The 27980-nt window shown below is 31.8% G+C and overlaps 1 protein-coding gene across 1 annotated transcript; it reads right to left on the reverse strand.

Annotated features, from left to right (window-relative positions):
- Positions 1-28: 28 nt before the first annotated feature.
- Positions 29-27980, reverse strand: LOC143047410 (homogentisate 1,2-dioxygenase-like). Its single transcript, XM_076220440.1, has 15 exons — positions 27908-27980; positions 24597-24680; positions 23739-23933; positions 22475-22534; positions 16148-16239; positions 13728-13762; positions 12115-12194; positions 11708-11807; positions 10847-10965; positions 9781-9885; positions 8873-8999; positions 8333-8385; positions 6732-6860; positions 4191-4326; positions 29-3106 (listed from the first exon to the last, which is right to left on the reverse strand). The coding sequence occupies exons 1-15, from the start codon at positions 27920-27922 to the stop codon at positions 3069-3071; spliced, it is 1368 nt and encodes a 455-aa protein (XP_076076555.1). The 5' UTR covers positions 27923-27980; the 3' UTR covers positions 29-3068.

Raw genomic sequence — 27980 nt, forward strand, 5'->3', positions numbered from 1 at the left:
AAGAAGGCTTCACATAAAACTTTTCAAGTCATGTAAAAAAACCACTTTATTGATTGTACAGCAAATGCATTTTTATACATTACGCAATTGTATACACAAGTACCATTGCTATCCTCACAACACCATGATATTGATAGATATATGTAATATACATAACAGGAATAAGACTAGAATGTAAGAATCTCAGACTTATCTATATAAGGATACCTATGGTCCCATAGAGATTTATGTGTAATGGTTATTTTTTTTTAGATTGATGAACAATAATCAGTGTATATTTGTGTTATTTTTATATTTGCAAGGGACGCCTAATAAATGACTTATTAAAAATAGTTAATATGAAATATTGAAATATATGGAAAAACTAATAACCAACTTAGCTGCCTTAAGTGTCCAATGGCTAGTGATCACACTAGATATATTGTAAATTCTGAAATTATTGCGAGGTTTTTCTTATTTCTAAAAATGCGACAGAGTAGTAAACACAATAATTTAAACTTGCATTTAGAAAGATTTTTTATGAAATTAATATGATTTTTCTCAAAATCGTAAAAATTACAATCGCATTTAAGTCTAAAATGACAAAATCGCAATAATAAATGCACACAGTAATTTTTGAATTTACAGTACTATTTACTTAATAGACATTAGGTAACGGAACCCCAACTAACAATTACACAAAAGCTGTGTGAAAATTTTTGTTAAAATATATAAGTTATGTATAAAAGCAGTGAGATGCATAAGAAATATTAAAAGACATTAAGTGTGGCAGATTATTTATGAAAAATTTCAGAAAACAACTCAAAGCGACAAATAAATAAGAAAAAAATGATTAATAAGGTATACTGTAATATAATTCACCCATTCTTAAGTATACGATAATAAGCATATGAATATAACTTAAAATATGAAATAAGGATAAAAATGGATTAAAAAGCTCAAAATATCACATTATATAGAAGTTGGTCTTGAATAAAATAATTAATGTACTTTCTCTTTACAAGCTTTCTATGATTATTCTATAATTAATTAATATTATTATAGAAATGGTAAAATAAATGTTTATTCTATTGAAAACTCTAACAAAATACATGAATCAGATAATAAAAATCAAGAAAGAATGTCCGTGCTTTTACTAGTAAAATATAGTGTTATAAAATCTTGATGAAATCAATTAAATAAAGAATAGAGAAAAGTGACCTCAGTAATTTAAAGAATTCTGAATTTAAGCCTCCCCTCTTTCTCATCCTGTCCCATTGTAGATGAGGGCTTCAACCAATATTTGTTAATATAGAAATCAAAAGATTTTCTCAAAAGATCATGCTAAAAGAAGAATAAAGTTGATGTAAATGTGGATCTACTTTTCTACATTGGTTAGAGGTATAGGGGGAGGGTTGAGATCTCACAAACATGTTTAACCCCTGCTGTTGTTTTTTATTTGGTCGGGTTGTTGTCTCTTTGACACATTCCCCATTTCCATTCTCAATTTTATATATTACAAATATGGGTGAAAGAATTTGAATTATGAAATGATTTGCTACCACAACCTACAAAATCTTTCTATTAAATATTATAATGAGAATGGTCAATAAGCATTAACCCTTTACTCCATAATGACGCTTTTTGACGCCACCCCCTTTACTCCATAATGACACCTTTTGACGCCTGTGTAGCACCTCAGTTGAAATGCTTTGACTACAAAATGTCTGCATCAGACTTAAAAAAGTTTGTATCCAATATGAAAAGAATATTCATGAGGATATCTGACTTGAATTTCATTGATGAAATATTTGTTTTTCACAATGCATTAATGCTTTAAACCTGATGATTTCTTTTATTGAAAAAAATCCTATGCGAATCAAGTATATGAAGAAAAAAACCCATGGAGGAAAGGGTTATCTGGAATTCCTTCAATGTTTTAGAAAATATTGTACGTAATGGATACCTTTCCATCATTTAGAAAGAACACAACCAATGTTTTTGAATGGGGAAGCCCAAAAATCATTGAGATCAGATGTACAGGCCAAATGTGTATATAAGCCATTAAAGCACATACTTTCTCCTTACATATCATCACCAAACTTATAATGTCACATAAATAAGTAATATTTACAATTCATTTAGACTATTTAATAATCAAAATTCTTATATAATAGTATCTATCAATCCAAATTGTTTGTTGTATATGATAAAAAAAAAACATGCATTTGATCATAATTATCAACAATATTATGTACAACACATTCTAAATTCTTTTCAACCATATACATTTAAGGTAAAAAAAAACCCAGTAACCATTGATATCAGTAGGAAAACAAATACCAATGTTGAATCCAATGAGAGGTCGTTACTGAGCATTTTTATACATTACAAGAATAAATTGAGAAGAATTTCAAGAATTACACATCATTAAAAATAGAAAGAAAAATCATCAATGCAAAGGTGTATAAAATTAAAAAGAAAATTTTATCATTTTTTATCATCTGGAATGATTTTTTTTTTAAATTTCAAAACAAGTACACACAAATAAATAAATAATGACACTGAAGTATTAACATTTTCTGATGACTTAATTACATCAACAAAATAATCAGATCATTTTGTAAAATATATAAACAAGACATGCTGCCTCAAAAAGAAAATTTGTTTTCTTTTCATATGTAGTGCATTCTATCAAATAATGAAACGTTTCTTCAACCAGCACATTCAAAATTTATTCTTTTATTATATTTGTATTTATAAAATGACTAGACATATAAAATGCTTCAATATGGAATACTTTATTGGTTTTACATGTTAAAATAAAATAACGAACAACAGTTGCTGGTTATTGTTACTATTTCAATAAGTAGAAAATGAGTTTAATATTAATTTCAATGTCCATCTTAGAATTAAGGAGGCAAACTGAAATTCTTTGAGCTCTGTACACACCCAAATATATATGATGCTTTAAATGTAAATAATATTAATAAAAACAAGAGATCAACAAATAGAAGCTGTGATGATGCAACAATAAATGTTAATAAAAATATCAATCGGCATAGAATATATATCATCTGTGTTGAAGTTTATTTTGCTTTCTTCTTTTTAGCTTTGGATGCACCATCTAAAAAGATAAAATAATAAGCTTCATCAAAAGATATAAAATAAGCAGTTGAAAAAAACACTATTTTAATTCATTGTTGATAAAAATTGTGTTTCTAGCTGACTTACCAAACAGATAAGTGTTTACAAAAAAATGTATTCTCCAGATATGCCATATGGCATGTACTTGTTTATTATGGTATATCTTAATTTTTCAAGAGAAATAAAAAAAAGTTTATTTCTGCAAAAAATTCAGCTGAAAATAAGCTTATAATAAAAGCTGCAGACAACACATATGCTTTACTGGATGGACAAATGAAATCGAAAACACAATCGCCCCAACCATGGTAGAAGGGCCATTACAATATTAACTTCAATTATCAAAATAGCTGGTACTACAGAAAAATAATGTTTTTTGTTGAAATCACAAACTGGTCAGCAATAATCAAAAGCTAGCAAATGGTTCAACGAGAGTTTTAATTTTGAATGGTCTGTTATTGGAGGAACACAGCCAAAATCATAACAGGTATTATTTATGGAAACAGGATCAAATAAAAAAAACAATAAATGTGAACCACATGAGGAAAATATTTTAACAAAATAATTGAATATATTTTGTGAATAAATAATGTATATGAATATAAGACCTGCAATGTTTTTAACAAACAAGAATAAGCAAGAATGAGATTATAGTCCAATTATTTTCTCTCCACTATATTGAAATCCTGGATTTAGTTAATCACTATACTGCAGTCCGGTCTAGCCATTATCCCTTTCAAAAATTGTAACATAAGTAAACCTACAACTCAACCTGCATTGCTTGAAAGTTTAACATTTCACAAGTACACAAAAATGGATGTCAAGTGGTTGTGGCAATCTCTAAAAAAACACTTTTGGCCAATTGACCTATGAAGGTTGAACTTGTGGGACTGAATAAACAATAGGTGAGGCCCTACACAGGGTGGGTGATTTTCTCGCTGGGTTGAAGACCCATTGGTGACCTTTTGCTGATGTCTGTTCTTTGGTCGGGTTGTTGTCTCTGACAAATTCCCCATTTCCATTCTCAATTTTATAAAACAAATAGTTCATCATTAAAAAAAGCTTACCAGAATTTGTATCATTTTCAGCTATGGTAAAATGTTTTTTCAATGGCTGCCAGCATTCATAATATTTCTCATCCACTTTGGTCTTATTTCCCCACTCAGTCACAGCCATACTTAATGATGACTCGAACATGAAAGCCTGAAAAATAAAAATAAATTATTGCCATGTTTTTAATATTGCTAAAAATGCAACTGTTTTTATCGCAATAATTTAAACTCTTATTATGATTTTTTTTATGACAAAAATGACAAAATAGCAATAATTAATGCATGCAATAATTTCTGAATTTACAATAACTATTAATTTTACAAATAAATCTTGTCTGAAAATATAGCTTTTACCAAACATTTAGAACCCTTGCAACAACTCTTCTGATGGGTGTGTAAAGAGATATAAATCACGAATAACAGAAGGTCTTTCAAGGAATTAATGCTATTGTTAAATACTCATGTCCAGTGGGCCTGTGGCGGATTCAGAGGGAGGGTTCAGAGGGGTTGAAACACCTCTTTTTATTGATGATTAATGCTTTTGAATGGGAACATATGGTTGGAACACTCTTTTATCCTGCTTTGGAACACCCTTTTTAAAAGGGGCTGGATTAGCCCCTGAAACCTTTCTTCTGGGTTTCTTATGAGTATGGCTGCATAGGTATGAAGAACAAACTATTTGAGGATGTTAATTTGATTTGTGCTTCTTCTTCGTTACATTTGTTGTTTTTATAGTGATTAATATGATAACACAATGTTGACTGCTGTACCCCTATTTTTGACATTTTTGACTATTGTGTCTGTTTGTTTTGTTCAAGCATCGGTGACAATATAATGGAATGTGATACAACTGTCATACAAGTGAGAGGTTTAGCTAGCTATAAAACCAGGTTCAACTCACCATTTTTTACATTTGAAAATGCCTGTACCAAGTCAGGAATATGACAGATCTTGTCCATTCGTTTTTGATGTGTTTTGTTATTTGATTTTGCCATGTGATTATGGACTTTCCGAATTGATTTTCCTCTGAGTTCAGTATTTTTGTGATTTTACTGTCTATAACTATTAATTTTTGTTGTATGATTCAGATCTCATTGACTTATAAACCTAATACCAATCAGAGTTCTCCAAAAGTGGTGGTCTAAAGGTTTTGACCATTAACATAAAAATTACATTTTGTGAAAGACTGACACAGTTTTGGTTATGTGCAACAGAAATTATTAAACAGATTAGGGACTTAGTAGCAGATTTTCTAACAGGACCACCAGGGAAAAAAAGGGTTTCAAGAACTCTGAATACATGTACTTTTCACTTTATAAGTCACATACAACAGGGCTCACGCTACCAGGCGACTTGGGCGAAGAAGTCGCACTCCCGACCGTCACTTCGCTTTCCCCGACCCCCAAAAGCGAAAACAAGTCGCCCTGTTCTTGACGAAAGTCGCTTTCAGTCGCTTCCGTCATCGGACATTTTCAATTTTTACCAAGTTGATGAAACATTAATTTTTAACTGATAATTAAAGAAATTCAGACATAAACTATTCATTATCTTTAGAAAAGAGGTTGAAGCATTGTCTTCGCAGTGTGTATCAGGTTATTTGATAGAAATACAACTTTTTATCACTTCGTGCATTTTCGCAAGTTCCGGTGCTTGTTACTCGAAAACGTACATCAACCTAAATTTCGGCGGCAAAATAAGTTTGTTACTTCATTTAAACGTGATAAAATTGCCTCCAGTAAATGTTTAATCCATTTATTGCATTAAAACCATCATGTTCCTTTCCAAATAACTTGTCAAACATCGTTTATTTTTGTAAATTTTCTTGCATTCTTCCGCCATTGACCGATTTCTAAACTACGGATCTGAACCGGACCAGCTATGACCGAAATCCGTACTTTTACAATAATTACTACGGACGCACGGATGGAACAGCTGACAGAAGAATATTGATCCCAAAGGGAAAAATTACGCATCCCACACGCATTAAGAGACTTTTGGTTACATCTAATTGATTGGTGTATATAATTCCCTATATTTTTTATGAATGTTTCAAACTATTGATTAAAGTTGCTTAACTCTCAGACTATTATACTAATATCAATATATTATGGCCCAGCTTAATAACTTTTATATTTTTTTATGAGAAACACTGAATTTCATACACAAGATAATTTTTAATTAAATTGTAATTGATATAATTTCTTTACATTTTTTAAAATAAATTTTTTTTTTTAGTGCTAGATATTTAGTTGGTAGTTTCTCACAAGAACCTTAGTAAAACTTAAACAACTTTTAATTTCAAATGTTACTTTAATTGTAATTTTTTACTCATATGAATTGAACAACATAAAAAGAACATTATTTACATATGGCCCTTTATACTATTGTAAAATCCAAACATTGTAGCACACCCGCGCGAATGAGCACTTCTCTTTCAAATCTCACCACTTCTCCCTATCAGTTTCAAAAAGAGAAGTCACTTCTCCCTATAATTCTGAAGTAGTGTGAGCCCTGTACAATTGAATTTAAACATAACGTTCTATGTTTTAATCATACCATAGTTCCATCTGCTACTCTTTGAGGTTTTAAATCAGCATTGGATGCATTCTCAAAACACTCAGCATCAGGACCATGTGGTGTCATCATACTGTGTAACGTAGCACCTCCAGGACTAAATCCTTCCTCCTACAAAATAATTATGTCATTTTCTAAAGTATTGTCACTAATGTATGCATGAACAATCCATTGGTTTTGTAAATAAAAAGAAATGCATATTTGTCACATTGCTGCTTATAAAATATGGAAGCATGGAGATAATCTTAAAACCAATAAATAGCAGATAATAAAATTGAGAAAGGAAATGGGGAATGTGCCAAAGAGAAAACAACCCGTCCATATAGCAGACAACAGCAGAAGGTCACCAACAGGTCTTCAATGCAACGTGAATTCCCGCACCCGTAGGCGTCCTTCAGCTGGCCCCTAAACAAATATATACAGATTTTGTTTGCAGTCAACAAGCTGGTAACAAAAGTAAGGTTAACAATGGATATGCACTATGAATGTTACTCATTATTGAAGATTGTTCACATACCTATAGTGTGTTATTTGGTTTCTTGGAGAGTTGTCTCATTGGCAATCATACCACATCTTATCATTTCTATATACAGATACATATCGAAGAGTTTAAAATACCTTAAGGTGGTACCCACCACTTTAACTAAAATTAATTTGGCTCGTTTAATTTTCTTAAAATTTTGACAAATAATTTACTTTGACCCTTTTACAAAAATATAAAAATTTCAAAAAATTTGAACCAACCGTTTTATCAGAAAAATTACACTGGTTATATAGCAGTTTGACAAACACTTATTTTGATCATTGAAAAGCTTAATATTCCCTTAACAACAACGTAATTAAAACGTTTAGCTGATTTTACAGAGTTATCTCCCTGTAGTGTTAGGTACCACCTTAAATAAATTGTAGTCATCAAAAAGATTGTCTATTATTGTTTGATTGTCCTAAACATGCAGACAAAAAGCAACCAACAACCAATCAAACTTTTATTGTTGAGAGACTATCAAACTTAAAATCTATAAGTTTTTAACACAAAATATATTCTTTGAACTGAATTTTAATGTGCGTATTGTTATGCGTTTACTTTTCTACATTGACTAGAGGTATAGGGGGGGGGGTTGAGATCTCATAAGCATGTTTAACCACGCCTCATTTTTGCGCCTGTCCCAAGTCAGGAGCCTCTGGGGTTGAAGTCATAAAACTTTGCTCAATGCTCGGAGCACAAAAATCATGCTCAAAACATGAAATACAGCATTTTGATTGGTCAATTCTCGAGTCTGAGTACAAAAATCGTGCTCAAAAGTTTTATGACTGCAAGGCCAGGCCTTTGATAGTCTTGTATTATTTTTAATTTTAGTTTCTTGTGTATAATTTGGAGTTTAGTATGGAGTTCATTATCACTGAACTAGTATATATATTTGTTTAGGGGCCAGCTGAAGTATGCCTCCGTGTGCATTAATTTCTTGCTGCATTGAAGACCTATTGGTGACCTTCTGCTGTTGTCTGTTCTATGGTCGAGTTGTTGTCTCTTTGATGCATTCCCTATTTCCATTCTCAATTTTATTTGTTTGTTAATAACATACCTTTGCTTCATATTTACCAAGTATAAGTCCCATAAACTCACTCATACAGTTTCCTGAAAGAAAATTATACAAAATCTACAAAAAGTTCAAAATTTCCACAACATATCTACATTTTAAATTTTAATCATGATATGATCAAATATTGAAGCACAACATGGTACTATAAGCTTTTACAAAAACAATTTGCTTTCTTAGTGCCTTATAATAATCATACGTCATGTATTGAAAAAATAGCTCTGTCAAATATCTGCTTCTTAAAACTATACCATATAAAAAATAAGGAGATGTGTTATGATTGATTGCAAATGAGACAAGTCCACCAAAGTTGAAATGTTGATCAGATGCTTTTTTCTATGAGAACAGAAAATCTCTTATCAAATGGCAAAATCAAAAACTCAAAACACATCAAACTAATGGAAAACAACTGGCATATGTCTGACTTGGTACAGGCATTTACCTATGTAGAAATGATGGATTTAAGAGACATTTCTCAATAAAACTTGAAAACTTAAAACAATGAAAATTGTTTATACTACTTACTATGGTAATAGGGTGGTCTAAATGTGTTCTGTGCTACACTCCATCTTGGAGGGAAAATCACAAAGTCTGCTATAGCAGTCCCTGGTTTTAATGACTGGCATGTTAAAACTGTAAATACTGAAGGGTCCTGAAAAAAAAGTGATATTGTCTATATTTACATGTAATAACAACCATCTGTATAATAATTAAACTAACATTTCATTTACTTCAAATTCTGAAATTATTGAAATGTTTTCATTACTGCAAAAAATGCAACAGGGTTAAAATCACAATGATTTAAACTCACATTTTGAAATTTCTATTAAATTAAACAGGATTTTTCTCAATATCACAAAAATTAAAATAGCTTAAAAGTCATTTTAGTCCAAAATGACAAAAATCGCAATAATAAATGTGGGCAACAATTTATGATTTTACAGTATATTGAAAAGTAAAAATGACTACTGTTAATCTTGGGTCGATACTTTTCTAATGAATGTATAGACTCCAAACTTGTAGTAAATATGTATTCCATTGAACATTTAAATTTATGGCTTACTGATACCATTGAAATCAAAAACAAAATACTGTAAATTTAGAAATTATTGTGATGTTTTCATCATTGCGACTGGGATATATCTGCAATAATTTAAAATCAATTTTTTTTTTTTTTTTTATATCATTTAAACAGGATTTTTCTTCATTTTGCAAAAATCAAAATTGCATTTAGTCTAAATTGACAAAAACGCAAAAATAAATGCTAGCAATAATTTCTGAATTTACAGTAGGTATTTCAATAATACTACAATGTATCAATACTAATGAAGCCACAATGGCCCAGAAGTGTTTTGGAAAAAGGAAATCTGAATTGTCTCCCCTTCCCAACTTGTTCAAGATAAGTATTTGTTTCTAAGGTAACAAAAACTTACCACATGGTCAAATGACACTGTATTCATAGTACAGAAATTATCCAGATTATATTTATATGGTGCATAGTTTCCATGCCAGGCTACAACATCAAATGGAGAATGACCCTGAAAAATCAGAAGAAAAAAACACATTTTAAAAAAGCTTACATTAACAAGATATTTCCTAAAGAAAGTGTAAATAAAAATTATTTTTTTTATAAAATTAAATTGTGAAAGAAAGATACAGTTATTATTAAGCAATGGTTTACAGAAACAGAGATCCAAGCAAGTTCATTTTTAACCGGATTTTTGTGACAAAAATGTCGGTTATTGATTTGGGGATGTACCCCGGGCGGTCGGGCGGCCGGGCGGGCGGCAACCAAATGTTGTCCGTGCATTTACTCATAAACCGTTCAACCAAAGCTTTTCAAATTTTAATATGTTGTTACAGACAACAAAATGAAGGTCAAGTTCAATAATGACGATTTTGACTTTTACCGTTCAGGAGTTATGGTTCTTGAAAGATTGAAAAATGGCTTTTCCAGTCGTGTCCGTGCATTTACTAATGAACCATTCAACCTAAGCTTTTCAAATTTTAATATGTTGATACTGATGACAAAATGGAGGTCAAATTTGATATTGACCATTTTCACTTTCACCGTTCATCAGTTATGGTTCTTGTGATATTGGCAGGATACAAATAAATGTCGTTGTGACACACTCTTGTTTAATAGATGGATTCAAGCTACAATGAGAAGAATTTGACTACAGGAATCAAATTTCCATCAGGCAAAAAACAATGTCAGGTATATTGACCATTGGGCCATTTTTCAGAGGTCAAAATAGCACAAAGACACTGTCAAACATGATAAGTTTTTTCCAACATCTTAAAATACTTAGGATATGATACCACTTTATTATTTCCTTAAACTCTGTCTAGAACTTGAGTTTTATTTATACTGACAATAAAACAATAGTATACCAAAAATGATTCTGCAACTTAACCAGTCAGATAATGGATGGTTTTAATGCCAATATTTTTATAAATGGCTGATGTAATTGTCTAGCTAGCATATGGTTGCCTAACCTGTTTTGCTGAGAAAAGGTGACCTTGAAATTTACTAGTAACTGTATAATCACAATCTTTGTCTTCATAGCAGGCTGTGGGTGTCAAGAAATCCCTAGGATTGGCTAAGCCATTGGCACCTATTCAAAGAAACACTACAAATATTGTATACAGTAAAAACAACAACCACTGAAATACTGGTTCCTAACTGTTTCAACATTGTTAAACATGTTTGCTAGCACCAAACCCTTCCTTTAACTAGGGCAGCGTATCAGTACAACATAAGAACAAACTATAAAAATCAATTGTAAAAAATCACAGTTGATACAAATAAAAATATATACATCACAAAACTAGATTTAATTGTTGATCATATATGGTTTTTCTATTCTTTGAAGCCTCTTCCTAATCTCTTTCCTCCTATTGTTGTTTTAATCTATTCCCTAGTTTACTATGATTTATAAAAATGTTATGTAATTAGTAAATATCAGCAAAAACATCTATTTGCATTCTAATTTGCATTTTTATAGCTGATTGCAATGAGTGTGTAGGCAAAGGTAATATCTATGATTAGTTTGCTTGCTAGATGAAATGTGAACCGAAGTCATTATTAGGTTCAGTAAACTACCCACCTTTAAGAGTAGACTAGTACGACAGAAAATCAATACACCTGTCTCTAGGACTAGGCTTTTTCGAAAGTAGGGTAGTAGTATAACGTACCTAATAATGACTTCACGGTTCAGGTAATAAAGCAAGCTAAACAAAGATATAACCGTTGCCTACATGATGATTCAATGCAATCAGCTGTAAAGTAATTTTCCTTGAAGAAAATTTACAATTTTGTTAACAAGATCACATTTTGGACTGTCCTTAAAGATTTACCTATTGGTCCTAGATTAGGTAGTGTAAAATGTCCATCAAATACTTCCATCATGTAGCCTCTAGTTTCTCCTGATACTGCAACACTAAACCTTATTCCTTGCTGAAAAAGATGAAGATCATGTTACCTTATTCCTTGCAGAATGTGTAAACAATTACATTACATATAAAACTACTATTTTAACAATTTACAAATTATTTCTCGTTTAACTAAGGATGTTTGCTTCTCTTGTTTTTTTCATTTTGATCAGATATTCTGAAAACTCTGAATAATCAACTATAGATTTGTCTATATGCATGTATTTTTTTATTTGAAAAATATTGTTATAAATTTTTTTTTAAAAATGTGACAAAGATTTTACAATTTAAAAAAAATAACATTGAATTTAAATGATATTTTTCAAACATACCTGAATAACACAAATTTCATTTGGATCAACTTGCATTTTTCCAAACTCTGTTGTTATCAAAAGTCCTCCTTGTTGTGGTACTGAAAAATAGAATAGATCATCAAAATATCATAACCATATATCTCTTGTTGCTGAACATGATACACATATCAAATTTATCTCAGCTGTTTCAAACAAAAATGTTGATACTAAGTATATTTGTTTATTTTTGTTTCCTTGAGAGGCAGTATTCAACCAAGGGATGTGGTTACCAAGGCTATCTTTCTGTAGGAGCCAGTATATTTTGATCCAGCTTCCAACTCAAGTGACATCTTTTAGTATTTACTAAAATAGATGAATCCACAGTGTTGTTGGTATAGTGATGTTTACTGTTTATTTGGCAAAAATCATAATGGTCCCTTACCAAAAAGTGCTAACATGTTGCACATAAGATGCTCACGTTAGAAACTAACATGAATGCACATGAGGTTTTTAACATGCAAATTAGGTGAGCATTTTGTGAGCAAAAAAATTGCACATATGATACTAACCTAATTTGCATGTTAAAAACCTCACGTGCAACTGCTCATATGAGCCTTTGTTTCACATGTGCATTTTATTAGATTGCTCATATGAGCAGTTGCTCACATGTTGCACACGTGAATATTAGTTGACCAAAACAAAATGGCTGCTTCAAAATAGGAATATTTTTCAAATTTAAATTAAAATCTTAAATAATTCAATTGAAAATAAAATAACTGACACATCATGTTTAAAGTGTTATTCTTTAATCATTGTCAGTTAATTATGATTTCCTATTAGTTGGTCTTTTTTTTATTTAAACAATAATCATGATAATGACTAAAAACATAACATATATAATTACAGTATAAAACTAATTGAGGGACTTGTAAGTTTAGTACATAATGAATGTTTTTGCTTAATAAGTGCTGTATTTCAGAAAGTTTAAGAAGGAATAATCTATATATACATGTAGTACTTATTTTGAAGCAACCTGCATATATATTCCCCATAAAAGACTTTAATAGAATTGTAATTATTTCAAAATCTGACACAAAAATTAACATACCGTAATGAAATAGAAATGATAACTTACAAATAATTAACCACAGCCACACTGGTTTTATTAGATTCCAACAATGCCATTAACTTCAAATAGCACAAAATATGGCTTAAAATTATTCATCTCCACCTCCAAATTGCCATGATGCTTTGAATTTGAATTTACAGGAAGTACATGACTGGGCATGTCATTTTGAAAAAGCTCATATGAGCAATGATGTAGGTTAATTTTGAATGGTTAGAAGAATGGACAAACTTTCAAAGTACAAAACTAACATAAAACTAACATGGATGATAAAAGTTCACCTGAGGTTTGAATTGCACATGTGAGCATTATGTTAGATTTTTGTGGGCACATATGAACTACCAAACTGCACACGTGAGCAATCTGATTTGCATACAATTCTTACTTGCATCTCATGTGCTTCACATGTGAAACTTATGTGCTTTTGTTAACAAGTTCTGTACGGGAAGGTGAAAAAATTAAATTGTAAAGTGACATGTCAAATGGTCACCCAGGTCACAGTTCAAATATCGGATGATAAACATACCTATCAGAAGATCTCCATCTGAACTGTAGAAACACCTGAAAATTAAATGAGTTCATTCATTTACAATCAAATCTCCATCTTAGGAAGCTACCATTTGATTTTTATGGGGGGTTTAAGGGCATACGATACAGTTTTGATCTCGTATTTACAGTTTGATGAAAATTTCTATATAGGCTAATTTTTGCCTGATTAAATCAAATATGTAATAAAAAATATACCTTCATGTGCTACTTTTTGAGTTAAATGAGGTCGAAATTTTGTTTATTTGCTAAAAAATTGGATTTCTGGTCGTATTTTCCCTTTCGAAAGGAATCCATAACTTTTTTGTTTTAAAAGATAAACACAAAATAAATTAATAGTTTTTTGTTAAATAATTTGTAATTTCTGTATTTTATAAGTATCCTAAAAATTTAGGCATTTTTTATTCAAAAATAATTATAGTATAACTAATCGCCGTATTTAAATAAATATCAAAAATAAGACAACGCGTGACCGAACGACGCATGGATTAAACGAGTGCCCAGCACGAGTTTAATCCATAGCGGAGTTCGGTCACAAGTTGTCTTATTTTTTTTATTCAAATACGGCGATTAGTTATTCTTTTTATTACATTGGCAAATGGCTTTTTTTTCATGAAATTAATGTAGAAAATGTAAGGAACTATATCTTTTTCCTACGCATTGACAATTTGTTTTGATCCGACGTTATCGACGTCTTGACAACGCCTATTGTTATATGACGTCAGAGAGTGAAATAACCACGTTTATTTCACATGTGAAATTATTGGTTTTTATTTAACTGGGAAATCAATGTAATTCATTGCAACCAATGTAATAAGTCATATTTATCAAATGGTCATGAATTGAGAAAAAAACGTAAGTTTTTGCTGTATATTTATCAAAATTTAAAAAAATGCACTATTTACAGTTTTATAAAATTTGGTCCACATAATCTCCCTGCAAAATGAAACAAAATGTCGTTTTAAAAAATAGGGGTCCATGCACTCGTTTTCAAATTAAATCAGTTTGAACGATAAAAATCAGTCGAAAAATGCATCTTTTCCCAATATATATTATGTCATAGTTTGACGTCGCTAAAAATAACATTTTACGTTAGCAACGTCATTACCTCCCCTGTATCTGTATCGTATGCCCTTAAGGATGAAAAATGTTGACCTGCACTTTTTAAAGTTGTAATCGCTGTCCTTCCTTTTTTAATTAACAATTTACTTCTTTTTGGTAATGGGTCCCCTTTTGTTCATGAAATGTCAATAAAATACTGGAAGTTGTACTTCATTACAACAAACTCTTTACGGACTACAGAATAAAACAATTTCCTGGATGTTCCAACAAAATTAGATGTTAAGAGGACTGCAGGATTGCCTATATGGTAAATAGTTATCAAAGGCAATTTACCATTACATCCATCTGGTTAACATCATACTGAAACCTTTTCTGTTGTTTTTGTTGGTAACAACTTACTGTAAATTCAGAAATTATGGGGATGTTCTTATTATTATGAAACATGCTGCAGGGTTATAATCGCACTAATCTAATAAACTCGCATTTTGAAAATTTTTATATGAATTAAACAGGATTCTTCACATCTCAAAAATGAAAGTCGTGTTTTAGTCTCAAAGGACAAAATCACAATTATTTCTGAATTTACAGTAGTATAGCTTTGTCTGACTTTAGAATAAGGAATTGCATTAATGTTGATGTGACTATAACTAATCATTTAATGTAAGCTTCTCATATCTGAACCAATATTAGCCTGAAAGATAAGAGACTGTGAGTGAATTACATCTGAATTTACATAGAAGTAATAAGTAAATATTCTATCTTTGTTCTTGTTCTAAAAAAGAGCAATAAGCTTTAATAAATCAGGAAAAGTGTCCTTGTCTCAAATTTTCCAGATGCAGTTACACTTTCAAAAGATTTTTGTTATGAATTTGGAATTAAATCTTAATTTTATCTATTTTTCTGGCATCAAATTGTTATCATATCATTACTTTTGTATGGCAATATGAATCACTGTACTATCATTGTCTTTTTTGGCGTAAATGGATGCTGATACTTGAATTTTTTGCTGATAACTGCTAACAGTTCTATATGTAAATGGAGATACTATACTTAATTCTATTTTTTTGCCATTCAAATAACTATATTCATGGTGAATGGAATATAAAAGAGGGGCGAAAGATGCTAGAGGGACATTCAAACGCATAGATCAAAAATAAACTGACAAGGCCATAGCTTTAAGAGACAAACAATAGTAGAAAATAAACACAACATAGAAAAATAAAGACTAAGCAACAGGAACCACATCAAAAACTGGGGGTGATCTCAGGTGCCCGGAAGCTTGAGGGTAAGCAGATCCTGCTCCACAATGTAAACTAGAGAGTATGTATGTTTACTTACTTATTATCCATTGATGTGTTACAGGTGTAGATATATATGCCCAGTCCATGTCTTCCTCTGGTGTCTCCTGCTCCACAAATTGTAGCCATACCCTGTAAACAGATCATTGATAGATGATGATAGGTTATAACTTAATGTGGATTCATTATTTTTTGTTGGATACCAATTTTCATGGATTTTGTGGTTACAGAAGAACCACTAATTTAACTGTTCAACTACAGTGAAACATGTTTAAACCCAAACCTCTTCAGGACTTAAGATTGTGTTCAGTTTTGGCCGATGTTCGGTTTTATCAGGTTCACAACGCATACAATTTGATATGATGGTGCTTTTAAGAACATGTTCAGTTTTTATAGGTTTTTTGGTTTATGAAGGATTCGGTTCAGCCAGGTTTCACTGTAATTACAAATTTTCCGTAGACTTGTATGCAGACTTAAGCAAAACCACAAAATTAAAAATCCACAGAAGTGTTAGTTTTCCTCAATCCATGAAAATTGGTACCCATGAAAAAAATGAGTCCACAGTATTCCATTAATCAAAGCACTGTAAGCGCTGTAGGCAGGTAACCAAAAACCAAGGCAAACATAATTATGAAAGCTGTGGCAATGTTGCTTCAATTTTTTTTTTTAAAGATTTAAAAAAAAAACAAACATTAAACATTCATATATCATGTATATTGTACATTTATGTTCATTTAATGAATTATCCATTAAGGCAAAAAATTCATATTTTATCAAGGTTTTCAAAAGCAACACATATATCAAGTATATTTTTTTCATGGTCATGAGTCTGCAGTGGTACAAGTTCGCAATGATTGCAGTTCTAGTTGATAGTTAACGTTGGTATTAGTTGACTGTTAGTAGTTCAAGTTAACTATGGTACAAGCTTGTTTAAGTATGAATGGAATTGCTTCCCTTGAAAGAAAACTGAGATTGTTTTTTACAGTACAAAAGTTATGAGACCCAAATCAGACAAATGTTTACTACTTCAGGGATCAAAGGTGGGGTCTAACTGACCTGCCCATAGTAAATGTAAATGACCACACCTTCACCCTAAATCCATGATGTGTAAGTTTTGGAATAAAATGGCAGGAAATTATAAAACAGTTGGTCAAACATTCTTGGGCTTGAAAGATATGTTTTCTTAAAAATGAGCCACATCAACATGAAATTTTTTATAGGACCAGATATAATTCCAAATACATGTATAATTAAGGTTAATTCTTTAAACCTACTCATTTTTTTTCCATCAATATTTTTATAATAAACAAGAAATAATTGTAATATAATGCTGTTACTTAGTCTCCCAAATAAAGCTCCCATAATTATTCATTCCCATGGTAGCCTGACATTGGGCAAAGTCTAGTACACATGGGTTAAGTCTAGCAAAGTGATATGCATATGTGATGCCTATGAGATTGACCTTGAATGTCATTCAATCTTTTAGAAATGACAAACAGGAATGAATATGGTTTATGGGATGGTATCTCAATCTTTTACAAGTTCTCAAAACACACACAAGAGGGACTACCCCTATATTTCATTTGATTTTTTTTTCATTGTCCCATACATGAATATATATGGTTTAGGGGTGGGGATCTCAACCGTTATCAAGTTTTTCAACAAGAGGGGATGGGGTGACCCCAGTGACTTCCCCTATATTTCATTTGATTTGTTATATTGTCAAATACATGAATATATATGGTTGAGGGTGAAGATCTCATCTGTTTCCAATTTATCAAACAGGAGGGGTTAGGTTGACCCTAAGGACTCTCCCTATATTTCATTTGATTAGTTCTTTTGTCCTATACATGAATATATATGGTTTAATTAAAAGGTGGGAATCTCGACTGTTTACAAGTTCACAAACAGGAGGGGTGGGGTGACCACAGCAACTCCCCTATATTTCATTTGATTTAGAGGTGGGATCTCAACTGTTTCCAAATTCTCAAACAGGAGAGTTGGGGTGACCACAGGGACTACCCCATATTTAATTTGATTTGTTATAGTCCCATACATGAGTATATATATGGTTAAAGGGTGAAGATCTAGACTGATTCCAAGTTCTCAAACAGGAGGGTGTACAGTGACCCTAGGGACTCCCTTTATAATTCATTTGATTTGTACTTTTGTTCCATATATGAATATATATGGTTTATGGTTGGGGTCTCGACCATTTTCAAATTCTCAAACAGGAAGGGGTAGAGTAGCCCCACGAACTCGGAGTCTCCACCTATATTTCATATGAGAGGGGGTAGGAGGGGTCCTGATCCCGAAATCCCAGGCTTAAAAACACCAGATCCCGAAATCCCAGGCTTAAAAACACGAAATCCTGTGGTCGCGAAATTCGAAGAAAGAATTCCCTGATCCCGAAATCCAGAGCTTAAAAACACCCGATCCTGGAGTCCCCATAAAGGTCCTATCCCCCTCTCATATGATTTGTTATGTATTGTCCCATACAAGAATGTATATGGTTTAGGGGTGGGGATCTCGACCGTTTCCAAGTTCTCAAAAAGGAGGGGTGGGGTGACTGCGGGGACTTCCCCTATATTACATTTGATTTATTATATTGTCCCATACATGAATATATATGGTTTAGGAGTGGGGATCTTGACCTTTTCAAAGTTCACAAACAGGAGGGGTGGGGTGACCCAAAGGACTCCCCCAGTATTTCATTTGATTATTTATATTGTCTCATACATGAATATATATGGTTTAGGGGTGGTGATCTGGACTGTTTCCAAGCTCTTAAACAGGAGGGATGGTCACCCTAGGGACTTCCCCTAGATTTCATTTTTTTAGTTATATAGTCCCATACAATAATGTATATGTTTGAGGGGTGGGGATCTCATCCGTTTCAAAGTCATCAAACAGGAGGAGGTAGAGTGACCCAAAGGACTCCACCTATATATCGTTAGGATTTGCTTACATTCAAGTATCATATAATCTAGTTGCACTAATTGTGAAAATAAAGTAAGAAACTTCCAGCTATTTTAAATGACCCTTGAAAATTGAGAAAAAAAAATACCCATTGAAATTGCAGGAATATGTTTAGACTTTAAAAGCATCTGACATGCATTATCAACATTTATCACTGATAGAGAAAACTTATACTGTAACTAGGAACATATTTATTGTTAGATATACTGTTCCCAGCTGTCACATTCTATTTGATTTTGACATTGAAATTTGTCAAAAAGTAATTTTGAGTTTCTGTACAAAATATTTTCTGCTTTTTTTTTCTTTAACATATATCTTTTGGTTTTCAATTCTAGTGTTTATATTTATTTACCATGCATAGATGTATTTTGTCACCTGTATGGAATTTTATTAGTTGATCGCCAAATCCGTAATTACTCTTATCCGCTTCCGGAATCGGATCCGATATTGTAATTGGCATCCATTTTGTTTTCAATGTTGTTTTTGTCAGTCAGATACGATTTTACTCGAATTTACACATTAGTTATCGGCGATTTTCTGTATAAATCTAGCGGTTGAACAAAATGAACATCGCTGTCATGAATAATAATGATGAAAATAAGTTTTGAGATCGTTTATTAAAAACTGGTAAAAAGGTTTGAAAAGATATTTATTATTTTCTTTCAAGTGGCATGTCGGGCGTAGCTAGTAACCAAGTCGAAAGTCCGACTACAAAAGTGGAAGGTCGCACACCTCGGATCACCGCTAATTTGAACCCCTGTCTACATATTGAAAAGATATGCAAATTTCGTCTTCTAATTTAAAATTGCCGTCAACAGTATGAATTTTAATAGACTACTGACGTAGTTGACTACGTATTGATGACAAACAATATTCCTTTGACTTTTGCCATTTGGGAAATCTATCTAAACTATCTGTCTTTAGAAATTTTCAGTGATTAAATATTTCATACATTTGTTCTTTGACTTCTTTGCCAAAAGCTCAGGGGATAATAAACTACATAAGGATTCCTAATGTGCTCTACTTCCTACGTGCAACTTCAAAACTTTGGGATAAATCGACGATCATTTAAGTTTTTTCTGGTCATATTTTTTGTAATCCAGAATTAAAAGTATGAAAAAACTGTTCAATTAGTTATAAATAACATACTATTCAGCTAGATAATAACAATGGCACGTATTTCAGCATTTATTGGGTAGAACACAAATCTAGGGTGCTCGCAAAAGGCAGCTTAACTGCTTAAATCAAAGCCTTAAAGGCTGTAAAAGCAATTGCTGCCATGTTAATGTTTGGGGACTTTTATTTTTCATCCACATATATACAAGAATTAAACCTGACATGAGTGTTGTCTAGTTAAAAGTAAGAAGGTTTTAACTTTATATAAATAAAAGACTTTAGCAGAAAGTCATTTTTAATATGTTTTATATTTCACAAGGAGACAACACGTTTACCAGGCTAAAGTTGGGGTCAAATATACATGTGCTGAAACATATAACTCAAAATGAAATCATCATGGATTATCCCCTGGTAGTGTTTGTAACTTCCTTGGCAATAATTTCCTTTATTGATTTAATTTTAACAATTTTCATTATTAATTTATATTTAACCATTAACACAAATGATTAAGTTAAAACATTTCAACTTTCCAGACGCAAATGTTAAAAAACGGGAAAGAAATAAAATATCTTTCAAGACATAAACATGTAAAGAATAAATGTATATTTCAGCTTAATAAAAATATTTTCATAATGTTACTTTGTCATCATTTTTAAAACTAAGTTCCAAACATTATTGCTCAGTTGATATGTGTCCTTCTGATGCGGTACGAGCACAGGCATAGAAACAAGTGCATGTGGGTACGAGATAACTACAATTCTCATGCAATCCCGAAAAGACAAACATGACATTAAATCGTTATCACTGAACTAGACGTATATATATTGTATAGGGGCCAGCTGAAGGACGACTCCGGGTGCGGGAATTTTTCGCTGCATTGAAGACCTGTTGGTGACCTTAATTCTGCTGTTGTATGTTTTTCCATGGTCGGGTTGTTGTCTCTTTGACAAATTCCCCATTTCCATTCTCAATTTTATTATACGAACAAGAACAAACAGCTCTACGTTGCTTTGATATTTATCAATTTTCAGGAAACATTGCGAAACAGGATCTTCAATATTTCGAAAACATGTGAAATAAAATTGCTAACACGGTGGACCGTCGAGTGTCAACAAACGTAGTAGACTTGTTCACTGAAAAGACGAGGATAATGGTTTCATCTGACATTTGTTATGCAAACCCAGTTTTGATCATGATATTTAAAAAGACGTACTTTTTTTCAATCTATGTATTAATAAACTAGAAAATTCCAAATTGTAAATATCTCTTCATCTGGACCGACTTGGCATCTACTACGTTTGGACGGGTCCATTTCATTAGTAAGGTGATCGATAAATATTACGGAGTTTTGACAGAAAAGGAAAACGAACTTATTGTTATGTGTTTTCAACAAAGGTTTCGTTCCGCTAAATTATTTGCGCAAATAAAGTTTGTCTATTTTTAGATTACAGGTAATAATTAACCTGTGTAGTGATTTTGATTTTACGATAAATGTATGAATGAACGATAATTTTATGAATGAACAAGAGCACCTGACCTCTTAAAGAAACACAAATTAAACATAAAATACCGTATTTATTAGGAGATAATTCAGTTAAATTTTCAATACTAAATCAACAACTGAAATGAATCCATATTTTGTTGAAACATCGTACGAACGGCGGAAAACGGAATCGCATTTATAAAAATGTACTTTTTTTCACTCGGACTTCTATGTTATTTGATAGTCAAACGGTTCACCCTTTAAATACAAAAATACATCTACAAGAACATATTCTGAAACTTCTTAAATCCACTAACTTTTTTTTAAAGTTTCAAGCTATGTATTGCATTAGAAAACATACATAGGTGTTAAAGAATGACTGACCAGGAGCCTGTTTAACAAAATACTATGGCTTGATCTGGGCGGAGTCTCTGATCTGGGTCACAAAGATGGCCATACGCGACGGCATAAAAGCAATTGCTTTAAAAACATAACACACGACAATGAAGGGATTATACAAATTGCATCTATCGATCTTTAAAAGATCAATCTATAATAAAAGAGGATAACACTACAGGGAGATTACTCTGTATAAATGAGCTGAACCTTTTAATCATGTACTATTTTTAAGGAAATTTTAAGCTTTTCAATGATTTCATTGATTTGCTTTGTTGTACATGTCTGGTGTTGATTCAATAATCCAGTTTTCTTAACTCATAAATGTAATTTTTTTGCGATATCAATCATAAGATTAAGTAAAAATTTAATTTGCAATGGTTTAATACAGACCTGAACAAAATCCACTTTCTTCTGGCTTGCTTTTGTTATATCGAATGGTTTCCATCTCATCTACAATAGTTATCAGTAACTGGATTAGATTGATTGTTTTAACACCAATTTTAAACCCTACTTTTGGGCAATTTCAAAGGCGGCCAGTTTTTATTGGTGGAGGAAGCCAGAGTGCCCAGAGAAAACCATGACCTGTGATAGGAAACCTGACAACCCTTTTTAATTTTTTATTTCACAGTAAAAAGGTTCTTACATTATAGATATAACCTTGCATCTCAGTTCAATATATTGTAATTTCCATTAAAGTAATTGATAATCATTATGAGTCAAACTTCTACTAAACACATAATTGAACCAGAAAAAAAAGTTAATATTTCTAAAAAAGTCCCCTTTTTCGTTTCCAATTTTATTTTCACACTAAATTGAATGTTTACTTGACCAAAAATATTTTCTATATCTAACATGTCTAACAGTTGTGTAGAAATGTTTGTGTGCATTTATTATTGGGATATTTGAACAATTTTATCAAAATATGAATAAGATTAGCAAAACCTATCCAGAGCAATTTTATAATATTTAAAACAAGGCAAAAATCAAAAACTTACTATGTTTAAGAGGGTGTCCATGGAAAAACCAGTCAGTGGATGGCACATGACATATTTTGTTTTCAAAATTTTTTCATCTATTTCATATCACAAATTCATTCTTTCTCAAAGTTGAATTTAGTTTTTTTATTAATTGCAACAAATAAAGAGAAAAAAAATACATAGAAAGCACTGAAAATTCCTTGAAAAGGGGAGACAACTCTTCATTTTGTACAAAATTTTGTTGCATTGTTAGTGAACTTTAAAATCATTTTCTGAGCCATCCACTGTTGATTCAAAAATATTTTTGACATATATATCCTTTGTATGATATAAACATTGCATTGGAACCAAAAATTCAGTGGGGAAAAAATTATGTTGTGCCACCCATATCATAGGATTTGCCTGATATTTACTTGGACAGCCTCTTAAATGTATTTTCAAAGGCATTATTCTGAGAATAAACCCGTAAAAAATAACTAGTTGAAAGTATCAAACCAACTTTATTTAATTGGCCATTGCTTTTTGAATGTCTATGGAATCTACGATATGCTTCAAATTTACTCACACGACGAGCTCAATTTTTACGCTTGGTTGCTGTGAAAGCATACAAAAGTGAGCGAGCGCAGAGTTTTAATTTCAATTACATTGGTAGAATCTAAGGAGATTTTTTAACTTACCTGGTTTGGGTTTGGTTTAACTTTGTTCCAGTCATTAGTAAACAGACCATTGTCGATTGGTTTGAATGGATTATGTTTCACCGAAGGTCGGATACGGTAAAGCCAGCTCCTTTCATTACTTTCCCTTGGTGCAGTGAATGCAGTACCAGATAGCTGTTCAGCATACAGTCCATATTTACATTTCTGTGGGTTATTCTGAAAAATATACAATTAAAATAAGAAATATATATTTATTAAGTCTCTGATGAAATTTGTCTGCAAGTTAACTCTAGTTAAAATTTGGCAAAGCTGATACTGATTCCATTTTCGGCATCTCTCAATGAAAATTCAAATTTGGCAAATCTGATGCTGATTTCAATGTCTGCATCTTATGATCAATTTTCAATAGGTTGGTACTTATTAAAATGATTAAACCTGATGCATTTGTTTGCACCTGTCCTTAGTCAAGTTTTTGATGTTCAGTAGATGTTTGTGGATGTGCTTCATAACTGTTTCTGTTTTTTATATAGATTAGACCATTGGTTTTCCATTTTGAATGGTTTGACACATACCAGTAGTACTTTTTTTGGGCCCTTTACAGCTTGGTATGATCCGAGACTCCATGTTGAAGACTATACTTTCACCTATAATGGTTTTTCTTTTACAAATTGTGACTAGGATAAAGAGTTGTCTCATTGGCACTAATACATGTACAGGTGAAAATATTTCCAAGGTGATACATTCCTCTGACCTATTGAAATACATGTAGCTCCATCAAAAATTCAAACTTATAGTCACTGACCAGTAAAAAGAAAATTGCTTGATCTTTATTAGTTTTGTTTCATGTGTTTAACTTGTATACAACAACAAATACAATACCTGTCCTTGTGGTAGAGCACCTGGACATCTGGGATCTTCACTGGTAAATTCATTACCAAATCCTGACATATACTGTAACTTATCCTACAACACAAAGATCAATAATCAGCCGAAGTAAGAACTTTAATGATGTGAATTCAATATTTTAAAGAGATAAGGTTCATACCAAGTCAGGAATTTGACAGTTTTTATCCATTAGTTTGATGTGTTTGAGCTTTTGATTTTTCTATTTGATCAGGGACTTTTTCCAAGGACCTCAGTATTTTTGTGATTTTACTTTTTTCAAATACAAACATAATTACTGCTATATTATAAATCATAACAATGATCCCTATATTGTGGATTAATATATTTTCTGGGCATAGGACACCTTTTTTCTTTTATTAAGAAAAAGTTTCATTTTTGTGGACAATTAATTATGGCAAAGTCTAAATACATTCCATTAGAACATTTGTAACACATTGAACATTTAAATTTGTGGTTCCCCAGTACCCACGAAATCCTTGTATTGGTATCCAATGAATAATAATAAAGCCACAATAACTAATTGTAACAATGATCCCTATAATAAATCAATTTGAAAACATGCTGTTTTGCTAATTTTCTTAACATGCTTGTAATTCCAAAAAACAATCCTGTGTTACAGTTTAGCTTTCAAAGATCTGCCTGCCATCCAATTACATGTAATTAATGTAGATTTACAAAAACACATGACACAGAGTTCTTATGAGGGTACCTTCATGAAGAATAACAGTTAAAAATATGGACAAATGACGTTAACAGTAACTTTAAGTGGATGATTAAACATATAGTTTTTTTTATAGAATGATAAAAAATGTCCACTGATTTTGACTTATCATTGTTAAATTTTTCCAAAAATAACAGTAAAGGACAATTATTTGAGAGCTCTGATGAATCACACTTAGGTTTTTTTGACAAGTAGTGATATGGTTAAAACAATGTGACACTAACTATAGCTGAAAAATGACCTTTTGATATCGTACGGAAAAGACTGTAACATGTATAAAGAGGGTAGCAATTACCTTTATCGTCAGGCTTGTAACAATCATTTTCTGCGACTGTTAGCATCAAATTGGTTAAAAGTTACCATGATTTGTCAAAATATCCTAATCGTGATTCGTTAGAGGTTTCAAATAAATATTGTTACCAATATTTAGGGAAAATATTTAACCTGATTTGTTAAAATCAGTAAAAAAAAATATAATCCAAGAGATGTGTACATTTTTTTGTCACAAACTTAAAATTACCGTTAATGCATTTGACAAGAAATTCTATCTTTGTTCGGCAATACCACCCTCTGTAAATTTAAGGCTTAATTTCTACTGAGGGGGGAGGTCGGAGGTGTCCTGATCCGGAAATCCTGGGCTTAAAAACATGATTCTGAGGTCCCAAGTAAAAAAAAAAAAATCCTGACATCCCAAAATTCAGAAAAAAAAATCCCAAATCTAGAAAGGACCAATCTCGAAATCCTGAGCTTAAAAACAGCCGATCCCGACGTCCCGAAAAAAGTCCTGCCCCCTCTCTACTGTAATGACCTGAGGGTGCTATAAACAGTTTTGTATAAAAGACTAGAAACTTGGAAGATGATATTCCCCGACTAAAATAGAGGGGGGATAGGAGGGGTCCTGATCCCGAAATCCAGGGCTTAAAAACACGAAATCCTGAGGTCCCGAAATTTAATTAAAGTAAATACGGACATCTTGAAATCCGAAAAAAAGAATTCTCCGATCCCGAAAGGGTCAATCCCAAAATCCAGAGCTTAAAAACACCTGATTCCGGTGTCCCGATAAAGGTCCTATCCCCTCTCAAAATAATCATGGAAGGAAACCCTTGTTTATTTACTCAATTGATGAAAAAGTATCATGTTTTTTGTATAATTGATTGTAAAAATTAGTTAATTAGCTTTAAATTAAAACAGGTTGAATGATTGAAATAATTTAAAAAATAATATTAAATATACATGTTTTGAGGGGAGACAACACTGTAAACATCCTGTTTTTTTAGCAGTGAAAATTGAAAACTTATTTGCAGCCACTGTAGCTCTTTCGGAGCAGAAGACAGTATCCTGAAACAAGATTTTTTTTAAAGGCTGAGGTAAAAACCTACAAATTTCATACAGTTTTGATTATGTAAAATGTGCATGGTTCATGTCTTCATGGGTGTGCACATGACCTGGTTTCAAGTTTTTTTATGTTCAAATTAGACCTTTTTTCCCCCATGTTCATTGGATGGAATTTTTTTAATACATGTATATTAAAAGTACACATTTTTTTTTATTTCATTATAAACTAGAGAATCTCATAAACATGTTTAACCCCTCTCACTACATTGAAGACACATTGGTGGCCTTCAGCTGTTGTCTGCTCTATGGTTGGGTTGTTGTCGCTCTGACACATTCCCCATTTCCTTTCTCAATTTTAACATTCTGATTCCAGTGATATCTAGTTTTATACAAGTATCTTTATGAATCAGTCCACCACTAAGGGTCACTTATGCATGGTCCCTCAGAGTGGGTCTCATTGGGGTCTAAGCTTGACGCAGGATTGCATATTTTTTGTAAGAGTGACAAGTGAAAGTCGAATTATTGTGTTGTGAAAACGGGAAATGATGTCTAGTGGGCCACGGGAAATTGAAAAAAAAATGAGAATTCCTTACATACATAGTATAAGCAGGATACGGGAATCTGACAAAACAGTAAGCAGGATCCGGGATCAGAACCCCCAATGAGACCCCCTCAGAATGTGACGTCATAGAAAAAACTATTGATTGCACCCTGAAGATGTTTTTTTGTTTTTACCTAGTTTGGGTTGCCGTTTCTATAATAAATTTTATATTTTTCAAATCATTCATAAAAATGCATAAGTAAATTTCTAGTTTAAGTAGTACTAAGCACATGTTCAGAAGATGAATGCAAAACTGATGACCAATCAAAATGTTGTGTGTGACACACCCACATTTAGTAGATAGAACTGTTGGTTGGGAATCACTATTTCTAAACTTTAATCTATATCACAAAGATTGTTTTGCTTTGATAAAACAAATTCTGGTTTCCTTAGATAAAGATTCATTTAAAAATTTGTGTTTAAAACCTTTTTTTAAAAGTTATTGACAAATATGTCAAGGTCACCACGTATGAAGGTGTTTATGTCGTTTATTACAAATAACAGCAATGACAGCTTATGAGTGTCATTTTTACTAATTCAAAACACTTGCAATACACATGATACACCGTGTCGACAAATAATTCGTGTAAAATTTCGTGTAATTTTACAAATTACAGTCTTGTTTACCTTTTGCAGGCTCATGTTGAAAGATCTTGATCTTTTAAATGCTTCCTTTGCAAAATTACCTTTCGTCAAACGT

The sequence above is a fragment of the Mytilus galloprovincialis genome, chromosome 10 (assembly GCF_965363235.1).
Source record: "Mytilus galloprovincialis chromosome 10, xbMytGall1.hap1.1, whole genome shotgun sequence".
In the NCBI taxonomy this organism is placed as follows: Eukaryota; Metazoa; Mollusca; class Bivalvia; order Mytilida; family Mytilidae; genus Mytilus; species Mytilus galloprovincialis.